Source organism: Schistocerca nitens, chromosome 2 (genome assembly GCF_023898315.1).
Source record: "Schistocerca nitens isolate TAMUIC-IGC-003100 chromosome 2, iqSchNite1.1, whole genome shotgun sequence".
Taxonomy (NCBI): Eukaryota; Metazoa; Arthropoda; class Insecta; order Orthoptera; family Acrididae; genus Schistocerca; species Schistocerca nitens.
In genome coordinates, this window is record NC_064615.1 from 724,818,979 (window position 1) to 724,842,306 (window position 23,328).

General features: G+C 39.0%; 1 protein-coding gene across 1 annotated transcript in view; it reads left to right on the plus strand.

Annotated features, from left to right (window-relative positions):
* The window catches only part of LOC126236918 (cyclin-D1-binding protein 1 homolog), a 79,146-nt gene that overhangs the window by 29,117 nt on the left and 26,701 nt on the right, over positions 1 to 23,328 (plus strand). The window contains exon 3 of the mRNA XM_049946573.1: positions 15,086 to 15,344. Within this exon, the coding sequence (XP_049802530.1) occupies positions 15,086 to 15,344 (259 nt within the window). The remainder of the gene's footprint in view (positions 1 to 15,085; positions 15,345 to 23,328) is intronic.

Consider the following 23,328-nt stretch of genomic DNA (forward strand, 5'->3'; position numbering starts at 1 on the left):
GTAACAGGACAACATTGTGTCATAGTCCGTTTGTTCTTGTTAAGACAGAATACACATTGAAATCATTAGGATGACTAGTTGGTACCCCGAAAACTGTGAAATGTTTGCATGATGATGCCCATCTGATACATACTACCACTGCCCAACAAGCATAAATATTACCAAGGACAAAGAAAGAGGGTGACACTCTACAACACACTCAACATACCATGAACATAAACATGAAACAGATATTGGAAAAATGGTCGCTTTTAGAGCAATAGAAGAAAAAAATATATAACTAAGTAAGTAGTGTGTTGGGGAAAACATTGACATTTGTTTTAACTCTCAACATACAGGCATAACTGAAATACATGAAGGGTGAGTAAATACTCCTTAACATACAACCCTTTACACCAACTAGACATATCAAATGTCTGAGTTACAGGCACACCACAGTTCAGTGCAATGACAAATCTGCCAGCATTATATGTGGACAAAGAACATGTGAAACAGGGTCGCCCTGAACATTCTGACCAAATTGTGGCAGCTCTCAAATTGACCATCTCTTATAGAACAGTGACTGCAAATTACATGCCACAGAGTTGAACATTCAGGTGGCAAAAGTAAATAGCAGTCTCATATTGTGAAACAAAGTGAATATTGTCATTTGCGAAGCTTGCAAGTTCCAGCAACTTGTTATCCACAGCACTGTAGAAATCTGTACATAAAACAAACACTGCTTTCATCAGTGGTTAACACAGCAAGCAATCAGCGAGATATTAGTATGACATTGCAAGGACATAGCAGGAAAGAAACCCTTTCTACACTGTCAACAACTCTTACAGTCAGTGACAAATGCCTACCAAGGTATAAGGTAAAAGCAAAGGCAGCTCACTTAAAGCCACCAGATTGAAAGTTCTCTTGCTCTCAGTTGAAGGAAACAACGTTGTAGATGTTGATGTTTGTATTGATGAATCCAAAGGCCTCATGTCAAACATTTGTAATAGCTGATCCACGTCATTAAGGTGGGGATTTCAACAGAACATGAATAGATTAAGAACGCAAGTTGAAAAAAGATTGTGCTTATCCACGTGTAAGATTCTGATGCTTCTGTGCTGTTATATACTGTAACAGAAATGTAAACCTGGTAGTGAGGGAGCAAAACTGCAGTTCGGTTGTGTTCATCTTATGTCACCATCAATATCTTTTTACAAGTAGTTGTTTTGACCATCCATTTGTCTTTTAAAGTCACCATTTGCTCATTGAACCTTTTACTGACACCCTCATTAGTTCCTCATATTTTAATGCCTACCACCTCTGTGGCTCCGCGAACACGTGCCCCAGAGGCTGAGAACTCGAGACACTCATCTCATCAGTGGACATGGGAGTCGAATAGAGTTCCAGTGACACACTTCAGCTCAGCAACAGATTCTATCTCTGCCTCAAACCTTTCCTTTTATTCATCTGTCCTTAGTGGTAATGTTCAGTTGGTAATAGGTACCGATCTCTATTTGTATGTCGACTTCTCGATCTAATTACATCACCAAGAAAACGCAGTACTGGAAGGGTAGCTACCAGAATGTGTATTCAGCAGAGCAAACTAGATGCTGTGCAGTACATTAGCGATAAGTGAACGCCGAGACAGCAGGCAGGACTGGTTGTATATCACATCATGGGCACATTCCACTGTGCAGCTCGTGCCTCTATTTAACAGACCTTGGAACGCCAAGAGATCTATCCTGCCCCCTGCTCAAATAATCAAGAACAGGCAGGTGGTACCATGAAGATTCAAGCCCAGACTGTCAGTAGAAAACTTATCAGCCTTTTGGATATTGAGAGTAAAGGCTCGGTGGACTGTTACAAAAAGCAGAAAGAGGTGATGGGAAAAGTTTCAGAGTTAATCATATTGGTGGCACTGAGGTAGAGATGTGTAATGTTGGTAAATATGCTTATTGGGATTCCATTGTTGTTGTTGTTGTTGTTGTTGTTGTTGTGGTCTTCAGTCCTGAGACTGGTTTGATGCAGCTCTCCATGCTGCTCTATCCTGTGCAAGCTTCTTCATCTCCCAGTACCTACTGCAACCTACATCCTTCTGAATCTGCTTAGTGTATTCATCTCTTGGTCTCCCCCTACGATTTTTACCATCCACGCTGCCCTCCAATACTAAATTGGTAATCCCTTGATGCCTCAGAACATGTCGTACCAACCGATCCCTTCTTCTGGTCAAGTTATGCCACAAACTCCTCTTCTCCCCAATCCTATTCAGTACCTCCTCATTAGTTATGTGATCTACCCATCTAATCTTCAGCATTCTTCTGTAGCACCACATTTCGAAAGCTTCTATTCTCTTCTTGTCCAAACTATTTACCGTCCATGTTTCACTTCCATACATGGCTACACTCCCATACAAATACTTTCAGAAATGACTTCCTGACACTTAAATCTATACTCGATGTTAACAAATTTCTCTTCTTCAGAAACAATTTCCTTGCCATTGCCAGTCTACATTTTATATCCTCTCTACTTCGACCATCATCAGTTATTTTGCTCCCCAAATAGCAAAAGTCCTTTACTACTTTAAGTGCCTCATTTCCTAATCTAATACCCTCAACATCACCCGACTTAATTCGACTACTACATTCCATTATCCTCGTTTTGCTTTTGTTGATGTTCATCTTATATCCTCTCTTCAAGACACCATCCATTCCGTTCAACTGCTCTTCCAAGTGCTTTGCTGTCTCTGACATAATTACAATGTCATCGGCGAACCTCAAAGTTTTTATTTCTTCTGCATGGATTTTAATACCTACTCTGAATTTTTCTTTTGTTTCCTTTACTGCTTGCTCAATATACAGATTGAATAACATCGGGGAGAGGCTACAACCCTGTCTTACTCCCTTCCCAACCACTGCTTCCCTTTCATGTCCCTCGACTCTTATAACTGCCATCTGGTTTCTGTACAAATTGTAAATAGCCTTTCGCTCCCTGTATTTTACCCCTGCCACCTTTAGAATTTGAAAGAGAGTATTCCAGTCAACATTGTCAAAAGCTTTCTCTAAGTCTACAAATGCTAGAAACGTAGGTTTGCCTTTCCTTAATCTTTCTTCTAAGATAAGTCGTAAGGTCAGTATTGCCTCACGTGTTCCAGTATTTCTACGGAATCCAAACTGATCTTCCCCGAGGTCGGCTTCTACTAGTTTTTCCATTCGTCTGTAAAGAATTCGTGTTAGTATTTTGCAGCTGTGGCTTATTAAACTGATAGTTCGGTAATTTTCACATCTGTCAACACCTGCTTTCTTTGGGATTGGAATTATTATATTATTCTTGAACTCGGAGGGTATTTCGCCTGTTTCATACAGCTTGCTCACCAGATGGTAGAGTTTTGTCAGGACTGGCTCTCCCAAGGCTGTCAGTAGTTCTAATGGAATGTTGTCTACTCCGGGGTCCTTGTTTCGACTCAGGTCTTTCAGTGCTCTGTCAAACTCTTCACGCAGTATCGTATTTCCCATTTCATCTTCATCTATATCCTCTTCCATTTCCATAATATTGTCCTCAAGTACATCGCCCTTGTATAGACCCTCTATATACTCCTTCCATCTTTCTGCTTTCCCTTCTTTGCTTAGAACTGGGTTTCCATCTGAGCTCTTGATGTTCATACAAGTGGTTCTCTTATCTCCAAAGGTCTCTTTAATTTTCCTGTAGGCAGTATCTATCTTACCCCTAGTAAGATAAGCCTCTACATCCTTAAATTTGTCCTCTAGCCATCCCTGCTTAGCAGTTTTGCACTTCCTGTCGATCTAATTTTTGAGACGTTTGTATTCCTTTTTGCCTGCTTCATTTACTGCATTTTTATATTTTCTCCTTTCATCAATTAAATTCAATATTTCTTCTGTTACCCAAGGATTTCTACTAGCCATCGTCTTTTTACCTACTTGATCGTCTGCTGCCTTCACTACTTCATCCCTCAAAGCTACCCATTCTTCTTCTACTGTATTTCTTTCCCCCATTCCTGTCAATTGTTCCCTTATGCTCTCCCTGAACCTCTGTACAACCTCTGGTTCTTTCAGTTTATCCAGGTCCCATCTCCTTAAATTCCCACCTTTTTGCAGTTTCTTCAATTTTGATCTACAGGTCATAATCAATAGATTGTGGTCAGAGTCCACATCTGCCCCTGGAAATGTCTTACAATTTAAAACCTGGTTCCTAAATCTCTGTCTTACCATTATATAATCTATCTGATACCTTTTAGTATCTCCAGGGTTATTCCATGTATACAACCTTCTATCATGATTCTTAAACCAAGTGTTAGCTATGATTTAAGTTGTGCTCTGTGCAAAATTCTACCAGGCGGCTTCCTGTTTCATTTCTTACCCCCAATCCCTATTCACCAATTACGTTTCCTTCTCCCCCTTTTCCTTCTGCCGAATTCCAGTCACCCATGCCTATTAAATTTTCGTCTCCCTTCACTATCTGAATAATTTATTTTATTTCATCATACATTTCTTCAATTTCTTCGTCGTCTGCAGAGCTAGTTGGCATATAAACTTGTACTACTGTAGTAGGTGTGGGCTTCGTATCTATCTTGGCCACAATAATGCGTTCACTAAGCTGTTTGTAGTAGCTTACCCGCGTTCCTATTTTCCTATTCATTATTAAACCTACTCCTGCATTACCCCTATTTGACTTTGTGTTTATAACCCTGTAGTCACCTGACCAGAAGTCTTGTTCCTCCTGCCACCGAACTTCACTAATTCCCACTATATCTAACTTTAACCTACCCATTTCCTTTTTCAAATTTTCTAACCTACATTTAAACATGGATGGCCGATAATAAACCCCAACCATTGATGATTTTAACATTTATGTTAAATGATGAAGTTATAATACACTATAAAAATAAATATAAAAATACATGCAGTATCATAATTTATTAATCAGTAAATACAGCTGTAATTAACATTACATATCACACAACTTAGAAATAATAATATTTTTGAGAGACGATCCCCTTTCAGTCAGTCATTGGCAGAGAACATATCCTGCTTTTGAGAAACTGATGATTTGGCTGTACAGTTCAAGTATTTAGGTGCAGTTCTGGTACCTTTGGATAGGTAGTATCCATGGTACATGTGATAGGACCAATGCTGTGATTTTGTACCTCCAGTGGATCGTACATAAGATTTAAAAGACAATCTCTGAGACAATGACTGATCTGTGAATGTAGATCCATTTCTGTTTGCAAATTATTCTTGCCTTGTACTGTTTTGTGATGTTCACCACATAAATCAAATTTGGTTTCTGGTTTCCATATATCAACATGTTGCTCATCATCACTAAGCTGTAAGAAAATCAATGATGGTTTTGATTGCCTGGGAACATGCTGAAGCATCTTGCAAGTGTATGTTCTCGAGTCGTAAGATCAAGCACTGTTGATATGTTAACATGTTCAGTTGGTAGCAAGTGCTTTATGATTTCTATTATGATGTGGCAACTTGACGATGTACCTGTTATTTTTGTCACACCCCATAAGAACCAGAAGATGGTACAAGGATTAATATGATCTAATATAATACACAAATGGAGAGGTGGGGGGTGCACTTAATATGTGGTGTGCATTGAGGCCTGCCAGACAATGTGGTAGATACTGATGTATTCATCCTTGCTTTTGAGGGAGGTTTGCTTCTAGAAGAATGTAAGAATTATGTTACTGTTGTGATATAATGCTGTATTTCCCACCCGGAATGCGGTGTTTTAAAAGCCAGCACTTCAGGCATGCATGGTGACTCTGACCAATCATTTCACCAAAAAAAAAAAAAAAAAAAAAAAAAAAAAAAAAAAAAAACATGTGAATTACCATGTGTTTATGTCAGTTGCTTGAATGACCACGTTCCCTGATCCCTGAAATGTGCTAACCCACTCAAGGAATGCAAAATCCAACAACTGAAGGTTGTGGGTGTCTTGCATATTTTGAAGCTCAGAAAAAATATGATTGTTTGTATCCAGTCTCAATGATATTGACCTTTACCACTATGGTGGACAGGTCTTCAACAGTACCTGGTGTACATAATCCCTTAATATCTTCTTCTTCTAATTGTACAAATAAACTTGATGATGGGGGTGATAGGACTTCCCCTTTCGTGGTCCCTGCAACACCAATTTTGGGAGCTATTTGCTGCACCCATCAGGAAGCAGCTTCCTCATCCGATATCGACCGATGACAGCACTCCCTCTCAGGAACACTCTACCCAGAAAAGGCCTGATAGAAGCTGATGGCTGAAGGTGCCGTGGACTGTGGGTTCCAGGGCTGCTCAGTCTTCTTCTGTTCATACAACAGACCTCATAAGAATCTCGATCACCAAAAGTGGTGAAAGAGAAAAAGAATAAATCTCAGGAGAAAGTTCCTCCAGGGACCCTAGACACCCTGGATTCCCCATTCCCCATCCCTTAGACTCTGAACCATGTTTATTGATGTTGTCCTGCACCCACAGATGACAGGTAGTGATCCTGGGGTGTGACCTGTGCTACTGATCCCTTCACGCCTAACCGGGACATCCTCAACATGATCCAATCAAATTGTTATGGACATTACTGTCACCCAACAGAACAATAACTAATTTCCTCTTGTTTTGTGACCTGTTTTGCTCTCCAAGAAACACACGTCACTGATAACCTTTCAACAATTTTTGGAGCTTACCATGATTTGTTGGAAGGATGGTAACCTTATGATTATGATTGGTTTTTTAATAATGGGGCCTTTTTCCTGTTTATCAGTCTGGTTTCTAGGAGGGACGATCCACAGCCAACTATCTGGTTTTGTTGGAAACAGCAATCCTACAGGCTTTTTCTAAATGTCAACATTTATTGCAGTCTTTTTATCCCAACATAAATAGTATGACACTACTCCCCGTCCCCCCTCCTCCCACCCCCCCCAAGGGGGAGAAGTGAAACTACTACTACTACTACGCCTACTACTACCACGCTCACTCTGCTGGGTTCTGTGTCCATTGGCTCTGATGGTGGCAGGGCTTCAGCATTGGTAGGCTCCCGTAGTGCTGAGGCTCCCCTTCTCCTTCCACGGGTAGTGATGAGGGGATACAACATACGGAAGATGTTTTTATATCTCTCACTTGCGGGAACAACATTTGATGCTGGGAACAAGTAATGTTTTCATGCTGGAGTTGGTAGCCATTGATGGAGCCCTATTTTATTAGACATCCACTGACCATGTTTTAATTTGTAGTGACTCAGTGTTTAGTTTCCAGGCTCTTGATTGATATTACTCTTGTCACCCTGCGATGTCTGCTACTCATGACCTTCTTTCTGACCTTAATCATACTGCCTGCTGAGTTGCCTCTTTATATCCCGAGCCGTGAATATCTGAGGGAATGAATAGAATGACCATTTGACAAGAGTAATGATTAATCACTCGACATGTCCTTTGTGGACCCCAGGTGGTGGGCTTCACGGGTGCAAATAAGACCTCTCCTCAGTTGTAGGTGGTGCAACATGAATTGGGCTAAACTCCATTTAGTATCCCTGCCATTGGACATAAAGATGGAAGCAGATGCGCTGGCATCGGTATTGCAGCGGGATGGTGCAGAAACCTGCTGTGGAGGGTGCACATGATGCATATAGTGGATGTGTTTACCTGTGGGTGGCAGTAGGCCGGACAGGCCAGTTTTTACCTGTAGTTAAATGTTTAACCACCATGGACATCACCTTGTGCTTTGTGCCTTGTGTTGTTGCTGAGTGCTTAGCTGTTAGCAGTCTACATCAGTTGCATGCTGTTTTCTGTGCCTGTCTCTGTATGGATTCTTACACTTTACTTCCCATGGGTTGACTTGCATGTCAAGGTAGATTTCCTCTCCCAGGGTTCTGTTCCCAGGCTATTATCAGTTCACTGCCTGCTCGTGAAGTATTCCCGCTGACTAAATAATGTAGCGGCATTGGCACACTGTACTATCAAGCAGACTCCTGCTTTATGGAACTCTCCTCCTGTTCCTCCCAAAAGGAGTCCTCTGTCCTGTGTCACTTCTGTATCAGTCACACGAGATTAATCCATAGTTTTATTTTATGTAAAGAGCATTGTGCATGTTCAGGTTGCAGAGCCTTAAAAACTAGATCACTTCCTGGTGGAATTCCCCCTCCTCTTGGTTCTGCATGCTAGGAATGGTCTTCCATATTCTTTACCTGTAACGTTGGGGGAAGACTCATGCACAGCTGAACTGGTCCTCTATTAAAGTGCTTCTATTCTCAGCTACACCATGTTAATTATGTTCATGTTGAGGTTGGGGGCAGGGCGGTCGGGTTTGGGGCATCCCACTTCATGATCTGTGTTTGGTGGGGAGGGGGGGGGGGACCTCGGTGCTACCTCCTTTGCCAACTGCATTGGTCGTCACTCTTTTACTCTGTTTTAATTGCTTTTACATGTGGTTAGCCCCCTTTCAATGTCATATCCTATTTTCTGTTTTAGGTGTGACAGTTCAAATCCCTGCTTGACCATCCATACTAAAGTTTTGTATGATTCCTGCAAATTGCTCCTCTCAAATTCCAGGATGCTTCATTTGAAGTGGTCGTGGCCATTTTCCTTCCTCATGCGTGAAACATTCCGAGCTTGTCCTCTGTCTCTGATGGCCTCACTGTTAGTGGAACATTCAGCTTTAACCTTCACTCCTTCCTTTCCTACACTGATATTAAACTTTTTCCCTGTAAACTAGATGCAGCTAAAAGCAAACAAAAGTGAAGAGAAAATTTCTATTTAACATATAGGATCTTTTGCACCAGAGAGTTGGTTCTTTGTAATTCAGAGGACAGTGGTAATCAAAAGTAAAGACTAAAGTTTCCCTGTCTGTTGTCAGAGAACTAAAACACACGAACTTTGCACATAATTGCACATAAAATAAAGCATTTCAGGAATTAAAAAAAAGTTATATGGGTCATTATTAAACAACATGATAGTTGTGATAGTCCATAAACAGTAGGAATGGCAGAAATGATGGCTTGTTTAAATTCTTAATCAGAAAAGTCAATAATTACTTTCTCACCATGATGTGGATCTACATAATAAACATTATTATGTAGATGCGTGAACCACGGACCTTGCCGTCGGTGGGGCGGCTTGCGTGCCTCAGTGGTACGGATAGCCGTATGGTATGGTATGGTATGAAAGAACCAAAGGGAACATTAGGCAATGGGTGACAACAGGGCAAAGAAATACAGAAAATGATGAATAGGTAGCTTTGGGAACTGAAATAGTGAAGGCAGCAGAGAATAAAATGGGTAAAAAGACAAGGCCTAGCAGAAATCCTTGGATAACACTGGAGATAAGTAATTTAATTGATGAAAGGAGAAAATACAAAAACACTGTAAATGAAGCAGGCAAAAGGGAATATAAACGTTAAAAAAATGAGATTGACAGGAAGTGCAAAATGGCAAAGAGAGTCCTAAACAAAGAAGGGAAAGCTGAAAGGTGGAAGGAGTATTATAGAGGGCCTATACAAGGAGATGTACTTGAGAGCAGTATTATAGAAATGGAGGACGACATAGGCGAAGATGAAATGGGGGGATATGATACTGCGATAAGAATGTGATAGAGGTCTGAAAGAACTAAATCGAAACAAGGCCTTAGGAGTAGATGATATTCTGTCAGAACTATTGTGACAAAACTCTTCCATCTGTTGTGCAAGACTTATGAGACAGGCTAAATACTCAAGACTCTAAGAAAAATGTAATAATACCAACTCGAAAAAAAAAAAAACCATTACTGACAGTGGGAAAATTACAAAATACTAACAAGAATTCCTCACAGAAGAATGGAAAAACGTGTAGAAGCCAACTCCGGGGAAGATCAGTTTGGTTTTTGAAGAAATGTAGGAACACTCCTGGCAATACTGACTCTTCGACTTATATTAGAATATAGGTTAAGGAAAGGCAAACCTACGTGTATGGCTTTTGTAGACTTAGAGAAAGCTTTTGACAGTGTGGACTGGAATACTATCTTTTTGACTTCTTGAAGGTAGCAGGGGTAGAATACAGAGAGTGATAGGCTATCTTGTACAGAAACCAGATTGCAGTTATAAAGAGTCTAGGGGTATGATAGGTAAGCAGTGGTCGAGAAAGGAGTGAGACAGGGTTGTAGCTTATCCTTGATGCTATTCAATCTTAACATTGAACAAGCTGTAAAGAAACCATAGAAGAACTTGGAGTAGGTATTTAAACCTAGGGAGATGAAATAAAAACTTTGTGTTTTGACAATGACATTGTAATTCTGTCACATGGAGCAAAGGACTTGGAAGAACAGTTGAACAGAATGGACATTTGTAGACTGACAGTGGCAAGAAAAGCATTTCTGAAGAAGAGAAATTTGTTGATATTGAATATTAAGTGTTCGGAAGTCATTTCTGAAAGTATTTGTCTGGAGTGTAGCCATGCATGGAAGTGAAACATCATCATGTAACCAATGAGAAGGTAATGAATACAGTGAGGGCGACAAGAGATTTGTGGTACAACTTGACTAAAAGCAAGGATCCATTGATGATAGGGCACATTCTGAGGGATCACCAATTTGGTATTGGAGGGAAGTGTGGGGGTTAAAAATCATAGAGGGAGACCAAGAGATGAATAACAGAAAGCAGATTCAGAAGGATGCAAGTTGCAGTAGTAATTCGGAGATGAAGAGGCTCGCTCAGGATAAAGCAGCATGGAAAGCTGCATCAAACCAGTCTTCGGAATGAAGACAACAACACAACAACAACAACAAAAACAATAATAATAATAATAATAATAATAATAATATGTTCTGCCAGTCGTAGAAAGCGACAAAAAGAACAAACCACTAATAGGGCTAACCCCCCTTTTAGTGTGATGAGTTGGTTCAGGACAGAACTAAAGAAGCCTCGGACAAGTGCCGTCATGGTCAGGGACGACGCTTGAACCCTATGCCCGCCCACAATGGTAACGACACTGCTAGCCAACTGGAAACTGATTTAAATCCAAATAAAGGTGTTTTGCAGGATATGCTTCCTGCAACCATCCTAGAAAGAAAACAAAGACAGAGGATGAGATGGTCAGATGAAGTTAATTGACACGATACAGATCACAAGTATACACAACATTTATTACCAGATACCCAGAATTAAAATTTTTAACAGAACAACGACTAGCTGATCAGATCCGTGCAATAATCAAAAATAACAGGATACCCCAGTCAGAATTAGAAAACATCAAACAACAAGTACAACAAATACTGGAACAAAATAATGTGCAATCAGAAGAAGAAGAAGAAGAAGAAGAAGAAGAAAATACAGTAATGGACTCAAACATCCCAGAGCAAACAAACAAAGAACAACACGCATCATTTAAACAATCAGAGGAAAACGAAATCTTACGACAGCCACCAGAACAAGCACAAATAGAACACGAAGTGACACACATGTTAGATATAGAAGAAAAATTTCAGCTGACATATATAGAATATAAAGACACAAATACAGACATTAGACCATTCTTGCATAGGCCGCCAAATAACCCACAAGTCGAAACAACAATAAAAACTATCAACACAATCATACACAACAAAATAAATGAAAACACAACTATGGAAGAGTTACAACTACTGGTTTATATAGGAGCACTCACTACACTAAATATACACACTAGACAGAGATCAGAACCAACCAACACACAGAAGAAACCCACAAAACCAGCATGGCAACACAGGCTACAGATCAGAATAGAAAAACTGAGAAAAGACATCGGACAGCTAACACAATTTATAAGAAATGAAATGTCAGAAAAAAAAAAACGAAAATGGTTAGGTAAAATCTCACAACAAGAAGCGATAGAGCAATTAGATGAAAAGAAGCAGAAATTACAAGCGTTGGCCAAACGTCTTAGAAGATACAAAACAAGTGAAAATAGAAGGAAACAAAACCAAACATTCAACACAAACCAAAAGAAATTTTACCAGACAGTAGATGACACACACATTAAAATAAACAATCCACCAAACATAACAGACATGGAACACTTCTGGAGCAACATATGGTCAAACCCGGTACAACATAACAGGCATGCACGGTGGATACAAGGAGAAACAGACACATACAAGTTGATACCACAAATGCCTGAAGTAAAAATTTTGCAACATGAAGTCACCCAAGCTATTAATTCTACTCACAATTGGAAAGCCCCTGGAAAAGATAAAATAGCAAATTTGTGGCTAAAGAAGTTCACCTCAACACATTCACATCTAACTAAATTATTTAACAGTTACATTGCAGACCCATACACATTCCCTGATACACTTACACAAGGAATAACTTATCTGAAACCTAAAGATCAAGCAGACACAGCAAACCCAGCTAAATATCGCCCCATAACATGCCTACCAACAATATACAAAATATTAACTTCAGTCATTACACAGAAATTATGGACACATACAACACAGAACAAAATTATAAATGAAGAACAAAAAGCCTGTCGCAAAGGAGCACGAGGATGTAAAGAGCAACTGATAATAGATGCAGAGGTGACATATCAAGCTAAAACTAAACAAAGGTCGCTACACTACGCATACATTGATTACCAAAAAGCTTTCGATAGTGTACCCCACTCAGGGTTACTACAAATATTGGAAATATACAAAGTAGATCCTAAATTGATACAGTTCCTAAACATAGTAATGAAAAATTGGAAAACCACACTTAATATCCAAACAAATTCAAATAATATCACATCACAGCCAATACAGATTAAGTGTGGAATATACCAAGGAGATTCATTATAAGTCCTTTCTGGTTCTGCCTTGCTCTGAACCCACTACCCAACATGCTAAATAATAAAAAATTATGGATACAATATTACTGGAACATACCCACACAAAATCACACATTTGCTATACATGGATGATCTAAAACTACTGGCAGCAACAACTCAACCAATTACTAAAGATAACAGAAGTATTCAGCAATGATATAAATATGGCTTTTGGAACAGACAAATGTAAGAAAAATAGCATAGTCAAGGGAAAACACACTAAACAAGAAACTACATAATGGATAACCACAGTGACTGCATAGAAGCGATGGAAAAAACAGATGCCTATAAATATCTAGGATACAGACAAAATATAGGAATAGATAATACAAATATTAAAGAAGAACTAAAAGAAAAATATAGACAAAGACTAACAAAAATACTGAAAACAGATTTGACAGCAAGAAACAAGACAAAAGCTATAAATACTTATGCAATACCAATATTGACCTACTCATTTGGAGTAGTGAAATGGAGTAACACAGACCTAGAAGCACTCAATACACTTACACGATCACAATGCCACAAATATAGAATACATCACATACATTCAGCAACAGAAAGATTCACATTAAGCAGAAAGGAAGGAGGAAGGGGATTTATCGACATAAAAAACCTACATTATGGACAGGTAGACAATTTAAGAAAATTGTTTCTAGAACTAGCAGAAACTAGCAAAATACACAAAGCAATCACTCATATAAATACATCTGCTACACCACTGCAATTTCATAACCAGTTCTACAACCCTTTAGATCATATAACATCAACAGATACGAAGAAAGTAAATTGGAAAAAGAAAACACCACATGGCAAGCACCCGTATCATCTAACACAGCCACACATCGATCTAGACGCATCCAACACGTGCCTAAGAAAAGGCAATATATACAGTGAGACGGAAGGATTCATGATTGCAATACAGGATCAAACAATAAACACCAGATATTACAGCAAGCATATTATTAAAGATCCCAATACCACAACAGATAAATGCAGACTTTGCAAACAACAAATAGAAACAGTAGATCACATAACAAGCGGATGTACAATACTAGCAAATACAGAATACCTCAGAGGACATGACAATGTTGCAAAAATAATACGTCAACAGCTTGCCTTATAACATAAACTTATAAAACAACGCGTTCCCACATAAAAGTATGCACCACAAAATGTACTGGAGAATGATGAATACAAATTTGTCCACCCTTGAGCTAGCTCAGTAATACTTATTGTGTTACGAACTTAAATGATCAACATGACAACTTTTAAAAATGATGATAAACAAGTTGTGTATTGTTATAGGCTGTCCCCTCCACTTTATTCAAAACTTTGTAAGAATGTATGCTCACGTTGTTTATCGATTAACTTCGTGCTAAAAGATAAGAATAAGGGCAGTGCTGTTAATTACATGGTTTTCGTAGCAATAAGGTGGTGCTTGCTGTGAGGTGACAGGAATGCAAGAGCATACTGTATATCAACATCTGGTGAGGAAATTGAAGACGTGTTACTTGTTTTGTTGTGATGAAGTGTGGCTAATCTCTCATACCCTAATTTGTAATATAACCATAGATAGTGAACAGTATTTGAGGAGGGCGAAGGGGCACCTTCAGGAATATGTGGAATCTAATATACACCAGTAAAACATGATAGGTTGGGTAATAGAGATATACACCAGTTGCCAGTCTGCATTGTTTTAGAAAAAAGAGCAGTCTGCAATATCCAGCAGCTAGTACAGAAGGGTAAAATGCTGTCACTGTGTAAGTGCAGTTTAAACTTCATGTTCCAGTGTATGCACAGCGTCAGTCTACACTATACATTCCAAGAGATGATGGAGAGCAAAATATGGACTCTGAGCAATATTGAAAGCTTTGAATTCACCACAACACATAAATTCCATGTTTTCTCACACATCAACCTCTCACTCATTGCGTGAAACTAGTCTCCCCATGATTTTGCAGAACTGGTGGATTGACAAATCTGCATGCTGGAAAAATATCCTCTTTAGCCCACTTTTCTAAGCTGAACTTCTTAATTGCCTCTCAGTTTCTATTCTGTGGAGTATTATTTACAGAGATCATCTGATCACAAAGGTAAACTACATCCCATGATTAACACTAAACTCAAATTGTGGCTAATAAATATTGGGACCCACAAGATTCAATATTTGATCCTTGTCTCCTAGTAATTTATAAAAACTGTATTATTGTGACCTGTGCTTATATTATTTTACTTTGAGTAAATTAATTTTAACAGTCATACCTTTAAAATTATTTTGCAGGTTTGACAACAAAATCACTTTCTAATGAAATAACGAAACTTTGTATGTTATACTCCAAGCCGCCTATACCTTCCATGCGGGAGACACTTGAAATTTTGAAAACCATTGAAGGTATTTGTCAAAATTTGATAGAAATATTTTACACACTTCCAAAAGCAAAGGGAATAGTACTGCGTAAAGAAGTGCAGAAATCTGTTATAAAGCTTCTGCAGTCTGTAACTGCAGTATTAAATTCTCTGAAAGATGCAACTGTTAAAAGGTTTGTTTACCTAAATTATATTGATACTTTGTATACGTAAATTATACTGATACTTTATATTTACCAGAAATTTAAAAAACTTTCCTGTATACAACTTGTAAATGATAGCTGTTTACAGTGTACCACAGTGGTGTAGAGGAAGTCAATATTAACTATTTGATGTAGGACACATGTGTTCTCTTGAACTGAGAAACAATTTCAATTTGATGTACAAAAGTCACCCAAGCTACAGTGCATGCATGCCACCTGAGATTTTGAATATTCTCTCATGCCACATGCTTAGTCAGTCAATTTTTTTCTATTTTGTTAACATTAGTAATTTAAACTTTCGTGTGGGAGTAATGAAAGAAAGAAAGATATTCCGTAAATGTTACGCAAAAATTAAGTTTACAATTTCATTGAAGCGTAACACTGACAAGCACAGTATTGTAGGAAGAAAGTGAGAGAAATACACTAATTTGTTAATGTTCCATTGTTAAAATACACAAAAATTTGTGGTAAAATTTACAAAAACATCAATTTTACATTTTGTAAGTGCAAGAACAAAGTGTTGTTAATATTCAAGGGTGATTTTAGTGAGAGAAAGAAATGAGTTTCAAATGTTTAAGATCAACTAAGCAAACAGAAGAAGAAAGAAGAAGATAGGAGGATATTCAAAATCTTAGCCAGCACACATGTGCCATAGCTTGAGGGGGTTTTTGTAGGCTCATTTGAGATTCTTTCCCCAGGTTGATAGACAGCAAGTGTATGTTGTAAACAGATGATGTTTACACGCAGTATATACAGTATATGTGAATGACTAATAATATTCTGTTCCTGACTTCTACAGCCTTCTCAATTTCTCTGCATCCTGTTATCACATCTTTAAGAAATTATGAATCATAACAACTACTTCACTATAGCACATAAATTTGATAATGGAATTTATTGTAAATTCTGCAATGTGAATACCGTGCCTAGGTTAGTTTTTGGTGGAAGCCTTCAGTGCAGTGATTGAACTGCCTTCTGAATGTCTCCCAAATAAAGACTTTAAAACTGCTTTTTTTCATTGTGAGTTTTTTGTGTCCCATTCGGAACCACTTTGATGTCTGAAATTTGACAAGCTATGTATGTTAAGATTTCAAAGCAGTTGTCGAAGGGGGTATGTCAATTAGCTACTAATGTTAGTGCCTCAAAGAGGGACATTCAGACTTCCTTTCTTCGTGCACCAATGATGCGTGTCACGTGTGGTCGGAGCTATCCTCGGTTCTTACAGGTTCCATGTGGAGGTGGTTAAGACTACTGCCCTCACACGGGGGATGCAAGCAGAGCTTGCACTTTACAGCATTGTTCCCAGAATTGATTGGGGTTCTTTTGTTTGGAACTGAGTGGAGGGCCTCAACCAAAGGCTTTATTGACTCTGTGACGTTCTTGGCTGTAGATTTCTAAACCTGCATTATCATGTGGGGATTTGTAGGTAAGGGGTGCACTACACAAAGGAAGCAGCTACTCAGGTAACAGAGTACTTGTGGAGTGCACTTGGGGGTTTGCTAGCCTAGGCAATAGTTTTAGGTACTCTTATGAACACTTGCCAATAATAGGCATGTAGGGAAATCGGACCACGTTCAGAGTAAAGACAGTTCAACAGAAGGAAAATTTTATCATCTAATTGTCAAAGTATTTGTAACGAAGCTCTCAGAGATACTTAGTGAGTCTTGGAATGTTTATCAGAAAGACAGATTAGATGCCATAGGAGAAGGAATGTTCATTGCAGTCAACTAAGATATTGTCTCTAGTGAGGTTCAAATTATGTGCGATAGTGAAGTTATCTGGTTGTGCATAATGGGTCTAGGTGAAACCAAGTTAATTGTTGGATGTTTTTACCGACCATCCAACCCTGCTGTGACAGTTCTAGAGTCACTCAAAGAAAGTCGATGGTCAGTTGTGCATAAATACCCAGATCATGAGTTACTAGTTGGCGGTGACTTCAATCTACCGAAAAGAATCTGTAGCTACAAACAAGTTGGACCTTACCTTTGGCATCACTATAGGGAAGGGATTAGTGATCATGATGTCATCATAGTGACTGTGGTTACAAAAGTTAATCGATCAGTCAATAGGGCTAGGAGAGGGTTTGTGCTAGAAAGAGCAGATAAGCAGTTGTTAGCATCTCACTTAGACAATGAACTGCAGGCATTCAGTTCCAGAATGATGGCCATAGAAGAGTTGTGGGCAAAGTGTAAACAGATTGTAGATCATGCTGTGGACAAGTATGTGCCTAGTAAGTGGATTAAGGGTGGAAAAGACACACCATGGTTTAATAGCAACATTCGGAAAACGCTGAGATAGCAAAGGCTGTTGCACTCTAGGTTCAAAAGAGGATGTGTGAAAGACAACGGACGAAGATAGTAGAGATTTGTGCGTCTGTGAAAAGATAGTTGCCCAAAGATACAACAGCTACCACTGTCACACCTTGGCTGAAGATCTGGTGGACATCCCAAAACAGTTCTGGTCCTATGTAAAATATCTGGGTCCAAAGCTTCCATCAAATCACTCGTTAACTAGTGTCGTTTGGCAGTAGAAGGTAGCAAAAGAAAGACCGAAGTTTCAAATTCCACGTTTAAGAAATCATTCATGCAGTAGTATGGTACAAATGTACCATCATTTGATCATCGCACAGAGTCCCATATGGATCACATAGTAATAAGCATCCCTGGCATGGAAAAACAACTGGAAGAATTGAAAACAAAAAAGTTACCAGGTATAGTTTTACGAAGAGTACTCGGTCATGGGCACCTTACTTTCTTTACACTTACCGCAAGTCTCTCGACCAGTGCAAAGTGCCAACCGACTGGAAAAAAGCACAGGTGACTCCTGTATATAAGAAGGGTAAAAGAATTGACCAGCAAAATTGCAGACCAATATCCTTAACATTGGTTTGCTGCAGAATTCTAGAGCATATTCTGAGTTCGAATGTAATAAATTTCCGAGAGACAGAAAAGCTAATGTCCATAGATCAGCAAGACTTTAGAAAGCATCACTTGTGTGAAAACAGAGTTTGCTCTTTTTCTCATATGATACACTGTGAACTATGGATGAAGGGCAACAGGCAGATACATATGTCTAGATTTCTGAAAAGCATTTGTTACAGTACGCCACTGCAGACTGTTAACGAAGTTACATGCATACGGAACAGGCTCCCAGATATGTGACTGGCTCGAAGACTTCTTAAGTAATAGAACCCAGTATATTGTCCTCGATGGCGAGTTTTCATGGGAGACAGTGATAACATCAGAAGTGCCCCCAGGAAGTGTGATAGGACTGTTGCTATTTTCTATATACATAAATGATCTGGCAGACAGGGTGAACAGCAATCTGTGGTTGTTCGCTGATGATGCTGTGATGTACAGGAAGTTGTTGAGGATAAGTGAGCATAGATTGATACAAAATTTCCATCTGGTGTGGTGAGTGGCAGCTGGCTCCTAATGTAGAAAAAATGTTAGTTAATGTAGATGAGTAAGAAAAACAAATCCATAATGTTCAGATACAGCATTAGTAGTGTCATGCTTCACACAGTCACATTGTTTAAATATCTGGGTGTAACATGTGAAATGATACGAAATCGAACAAGCATGTGAGGATTGTGGTAGGGAAGGCGAATGTTCGACTTTGGTTTATTGGGAGAATTTTAGGAAAGTGTAATTCACCTGTAAAGGAGACCTATTCTTGAGTACTGCTTGAGTGTTTGGGATCTGCACCAGGTAGATTGAAAGAAGACGTCGAAGTAATTAGAGGTGAGCTTCTAGATTTGTTACCAATAGGGAAGCTAGAAAATCCAATAAGTTGAATGCAAATGCACAATGTAGATATAGTAGGGGTCAGTGAAGTGAAATGGAAAGAAGACAAGGATTTCTGATCATATGAGTATAGGTTAATATCAACAGCAGCAGAAAATGGTATAATGGGAGTAGGATTTGTTATGAATAGGAAGGTAGGGCAGAGAATGTGTGGCTGTGAACAGTTCAGTGAGAAGGTTGTTCTCATCAGAGTTGACAGCAAACCGTCATCAACAATGATAGTTCATAAGTTGAAGATGAATAGAGAGAGAAAGTATATGAGGATAATGAAAGGCAATACAGTATGCAAAGGGAGATGAAAATCTAATAGACATGGGGGACTGGAATGTAGTTGTAGGCGAAGGAGTAGAATAAAAGGTTTGAGGAGAGTATGGGTTTTATTGCTCAACAATATGACATCTCATCCATCTGAAGATGAAATTTAAAAAGGTGAAATAGATATTTCTTCTGGCCAACATAACATATCTAATTCAACCCTTGGACTAGGTAGTCATTGAATGGATGAAGAGGTGATATCATTGAAAATTCATTGGATCAATTTTAGAGAGGACACAAGAAGGCAGCAGCTTATTGGAAGCATGAAATCGATAAATAAGTAAGGCTTAATCTATAGTATTGCTGAAGCTTGAGGAGAAGTGCTAGCATTGACACTTGAAAAATCTTAGTGCAAACTGTGGCCAAAAATGAATGAAATAAGAATAAAACATCAAAAGACATGAGTGAAGAGAATCACCATGAAACAACCTACGCAAAAAGTGGTGAAAGTCAACACACAGTGATGGGAAGTGAGTGAATCATTACAGCTGACGTTGAATGCATAATGAAGAAAAACTAACTGACAAATAAATTATTGACACTGTAACTCGAACAGCAAATGAGAATAAGAAAGACCATGAGGACAATGAACCAATGGCTCTAGTACGAGGGGCGTTTGAAAAGTCCGTGCAAAGTCCGAGAGATGGCACCACCGGCGCGTATCAAGGTCATGTTTAGTTAGCATCTTTGGAAAGAACGCACACAAAGTTTCAGCCATATTGGTCTATTTCTTTGTGTTTGACATTTGTGTGAATCAAGGAAGTTGAGTGACTGTAAAAAAAATGGACGAAGAAAAATTTCGTGTGGTGATTAAACATTACTTTAAAAGGCAAAATGCCTCAATAGACTAAAGAGAAGCTTGATAAACATTGCGGTGACTCTGCACCTTCGATTAGTACAGTTTACGGACTACTATTCGTTCCCCAATTTGAATAAATGTCTGGCGGGACAAAGATTTAATTCAAATGAGGTGGTGATTGCAGCAACTAATAGCTGTTTTGCAGACTTGGACAATTCCTCTTATTCGGAAGGGATCAACACATTAGAACAGCTTTGGACGACGTGTATAAATCGAAAAGGAGACTATGTCGAAAAATAAAAAAGGTTTACCCCAAACACGTAAGTAGTTTTTATTTTTGCACAGACTTTTCAAATGCCCCTCGTGTAACATACAAATGCTAAAAATGCATTTGAAATAGCGCTTCAGTACATCTACCCCAAGAGACATTTTTTGGATTAAGAAATGGCAGAACATTGTGGTAAAATCAATGTGGTTGTCTGCTAAGCAAAAGAACATTACATGCTTTATTTGAACAGAGCATTTTTCTGTATGATTTCTCATGTTTTAGACAGTTACGTGCGAGTTAGCTGTGTCAGTGCAGTGGTGTAATAAGATATGTACAGTCGTTAAACTTTCAGTCACAGTAACAGTATCTTACTGTACGATACAGATGTATTTTACAGTACATGCATTACTGAACATTATACTTTGGTGTAAGATTTGAAGTGGGTGTGATGTGATTTTTTTTTTAAATAAATAATGTTAAGTCTTTGAAGATATGTGGGGAGGACAGCAGACTGTACCGTTGCTAATGTTACATTCATCTGTAACACTACCAAGTATCATTAATGTCCTGTAAAGTAATGTCCCTGGAAGTTATCGCTTTACCTCGATTCTTCTTAATAGTGACAGCTCTGGAATCTACTTCTGTGGCCTTCCTCTTACTAGATAAATTAACTGCTTCTGACCGTGTTGCAGCGATAAGGCATCATCTTCGTTATATAAAATTTTTGTAGAAGGCATCTTAATAGATGTAGGATTTTCCTTCCCCACTCAAAACTTGTAATAAACACTATTGAGTACTTTTTGAGTACAACTTATATTGTTCGAGAAGTTATTAAAAAAAAGAAAAGTGTTAACAAATGAACATTTAAAAAAAATTGAAATTACTGAGAGAACATTGTTTCTATACCATATGTTGTATAGTGTTGTTAGGTTTATTTTCTGTAAATCATGAGGAGGAGAGATACAAGCAATTAAAAGATTTACATTCTTTCAGGTATCCCAGTGTATTTACACCATAGATGTTTTAGTGTGTTAGTGTTTTCTTTTCCTTTTGTTACCATTTTAACATGGAACAATATGGCAGACAGTATATACAGCTGAAAATTAAAGTTATTCTGTACCATATTGTGATGTTATGGGTCACTAAAAGCAGCATTCCACTGACAATCTGACATTTTTTGCTTTCCAATCATGCTCCCAATCCCATAGGGGGCAAATTAGCGAGGTTCTACTGTATTTCCAAGAGGAGAGTAACATCTACTTGTTCTGTAGCCTCTTCTCTACAGCTCCAGTTGGCAGGAAGCCTTAGCATTGAACGGTTGTGTTGTTACAGTGCAATGTATGGAACCCTGCGCAGATGATCGGTCAATGCAATTTAAGCAACTTGCAGTCATTGAATTCTTGGCAGCAGAAGGTGTCACCCCCTCCCCCCAAAGGAGATTCATCAGAGAATGAAAGCAATTTATGGTGATTGTGTTGATGAGATTACTGTGCGTCATTGGGCTAGTAAGTTTATAGAAGTTGAGGTGGGAACATCTGACCTGCGTGACAAACAAAGAGTTGGACATCCTGTGACAGCAACCACAGAGTTCACAAGCAAAATGTTGACAGATTGATTCAGGATGATCGTCGTTATCATTCAGAGAGAAATTGCAAGTGCGATCCACGTTTCACAAGAACATGTGGGTCACATTTGTGCTTTGCTTGGCCACACACTTCATGTGCCACCACAGTAGAACTTCAGAGACTGAATCCCACCACTGTATGGCATCCTCCATACAGTCCAGATTTAGCACCATCTGACTTCCATCTGTTCCCAATAACAAAAGACGATCTGTGGGGACATCATTATGCTTCTGATGAAGACGTTGAGAGAACTGTGGGACTGTGGTTGCGGAAACAGTGTGTCAACTTCTTCCATGACAGCTTTTGAAAACTTGTTCATCGTTGGCAGTGTGTCAACTTCTTCCATGACGGCTTTTGAAAACTTGTTCATCGTTGGCAGAAATGTATCTAATTGGCTGGTGATTATGTGGAAAAGTGAATATTGGTAATTAAAGATCACACTCTATGGATTATTTCTGCATTTGATTGATTAAAATATTCCCAGTCAAGCCTAGTTAACGAAGGTATATTCATTACCTGGTATGCGTATTAAAAAAAAAAAAAGACTAAAAAAAAGACTGGTAAACATTTAAGCTTTCAGCCAAAAGGTCATCTTCTGAAGTGAAAACACAAACAGATTCTCACAAGCTTTTGCGTGTGCGTGTGTGCACATTTTCTACTTCAGAAGAAGGCCTTTTGCCTGAAAGATTAAAAGCATAGCTTGTAGTTTCAGGTGGGGGTAGGTAGAGGGAAAGGGTGGTGGGAGGCAGGGAGAGGGATTGGGGGTGGGTGGCTAACAGCTCAGTGAGAGGCCAATTTGCTGGTAAGGAATGGGGGCAGGGGGCTGGCATGATTGTAGCGGCTGGGTGGAAGCGGCACTTTTTGCACGTGTTGAAGGCGAAATGGGGACATGAATTGGGACTGTGTGACAGGATGGAGGAAAGGGAAACTATTGGGTGAAGGATGCGTTGACAGCGGCTGAGCTGCGATTGAGGCCAGTATGATTACAGGAATGGAGGATGTATTGTAAGGATGACTTCCATCTGCATAGTTCAGAGAAGTTGGTGGTGGAGGGGAGGATCCAGATAGCTTGGGTTGTGAAGCACAAGCAGCGAAGTGAAAGTGAGCGTGTTGTGTTCAGCTGCATATTGTACCACTGGGT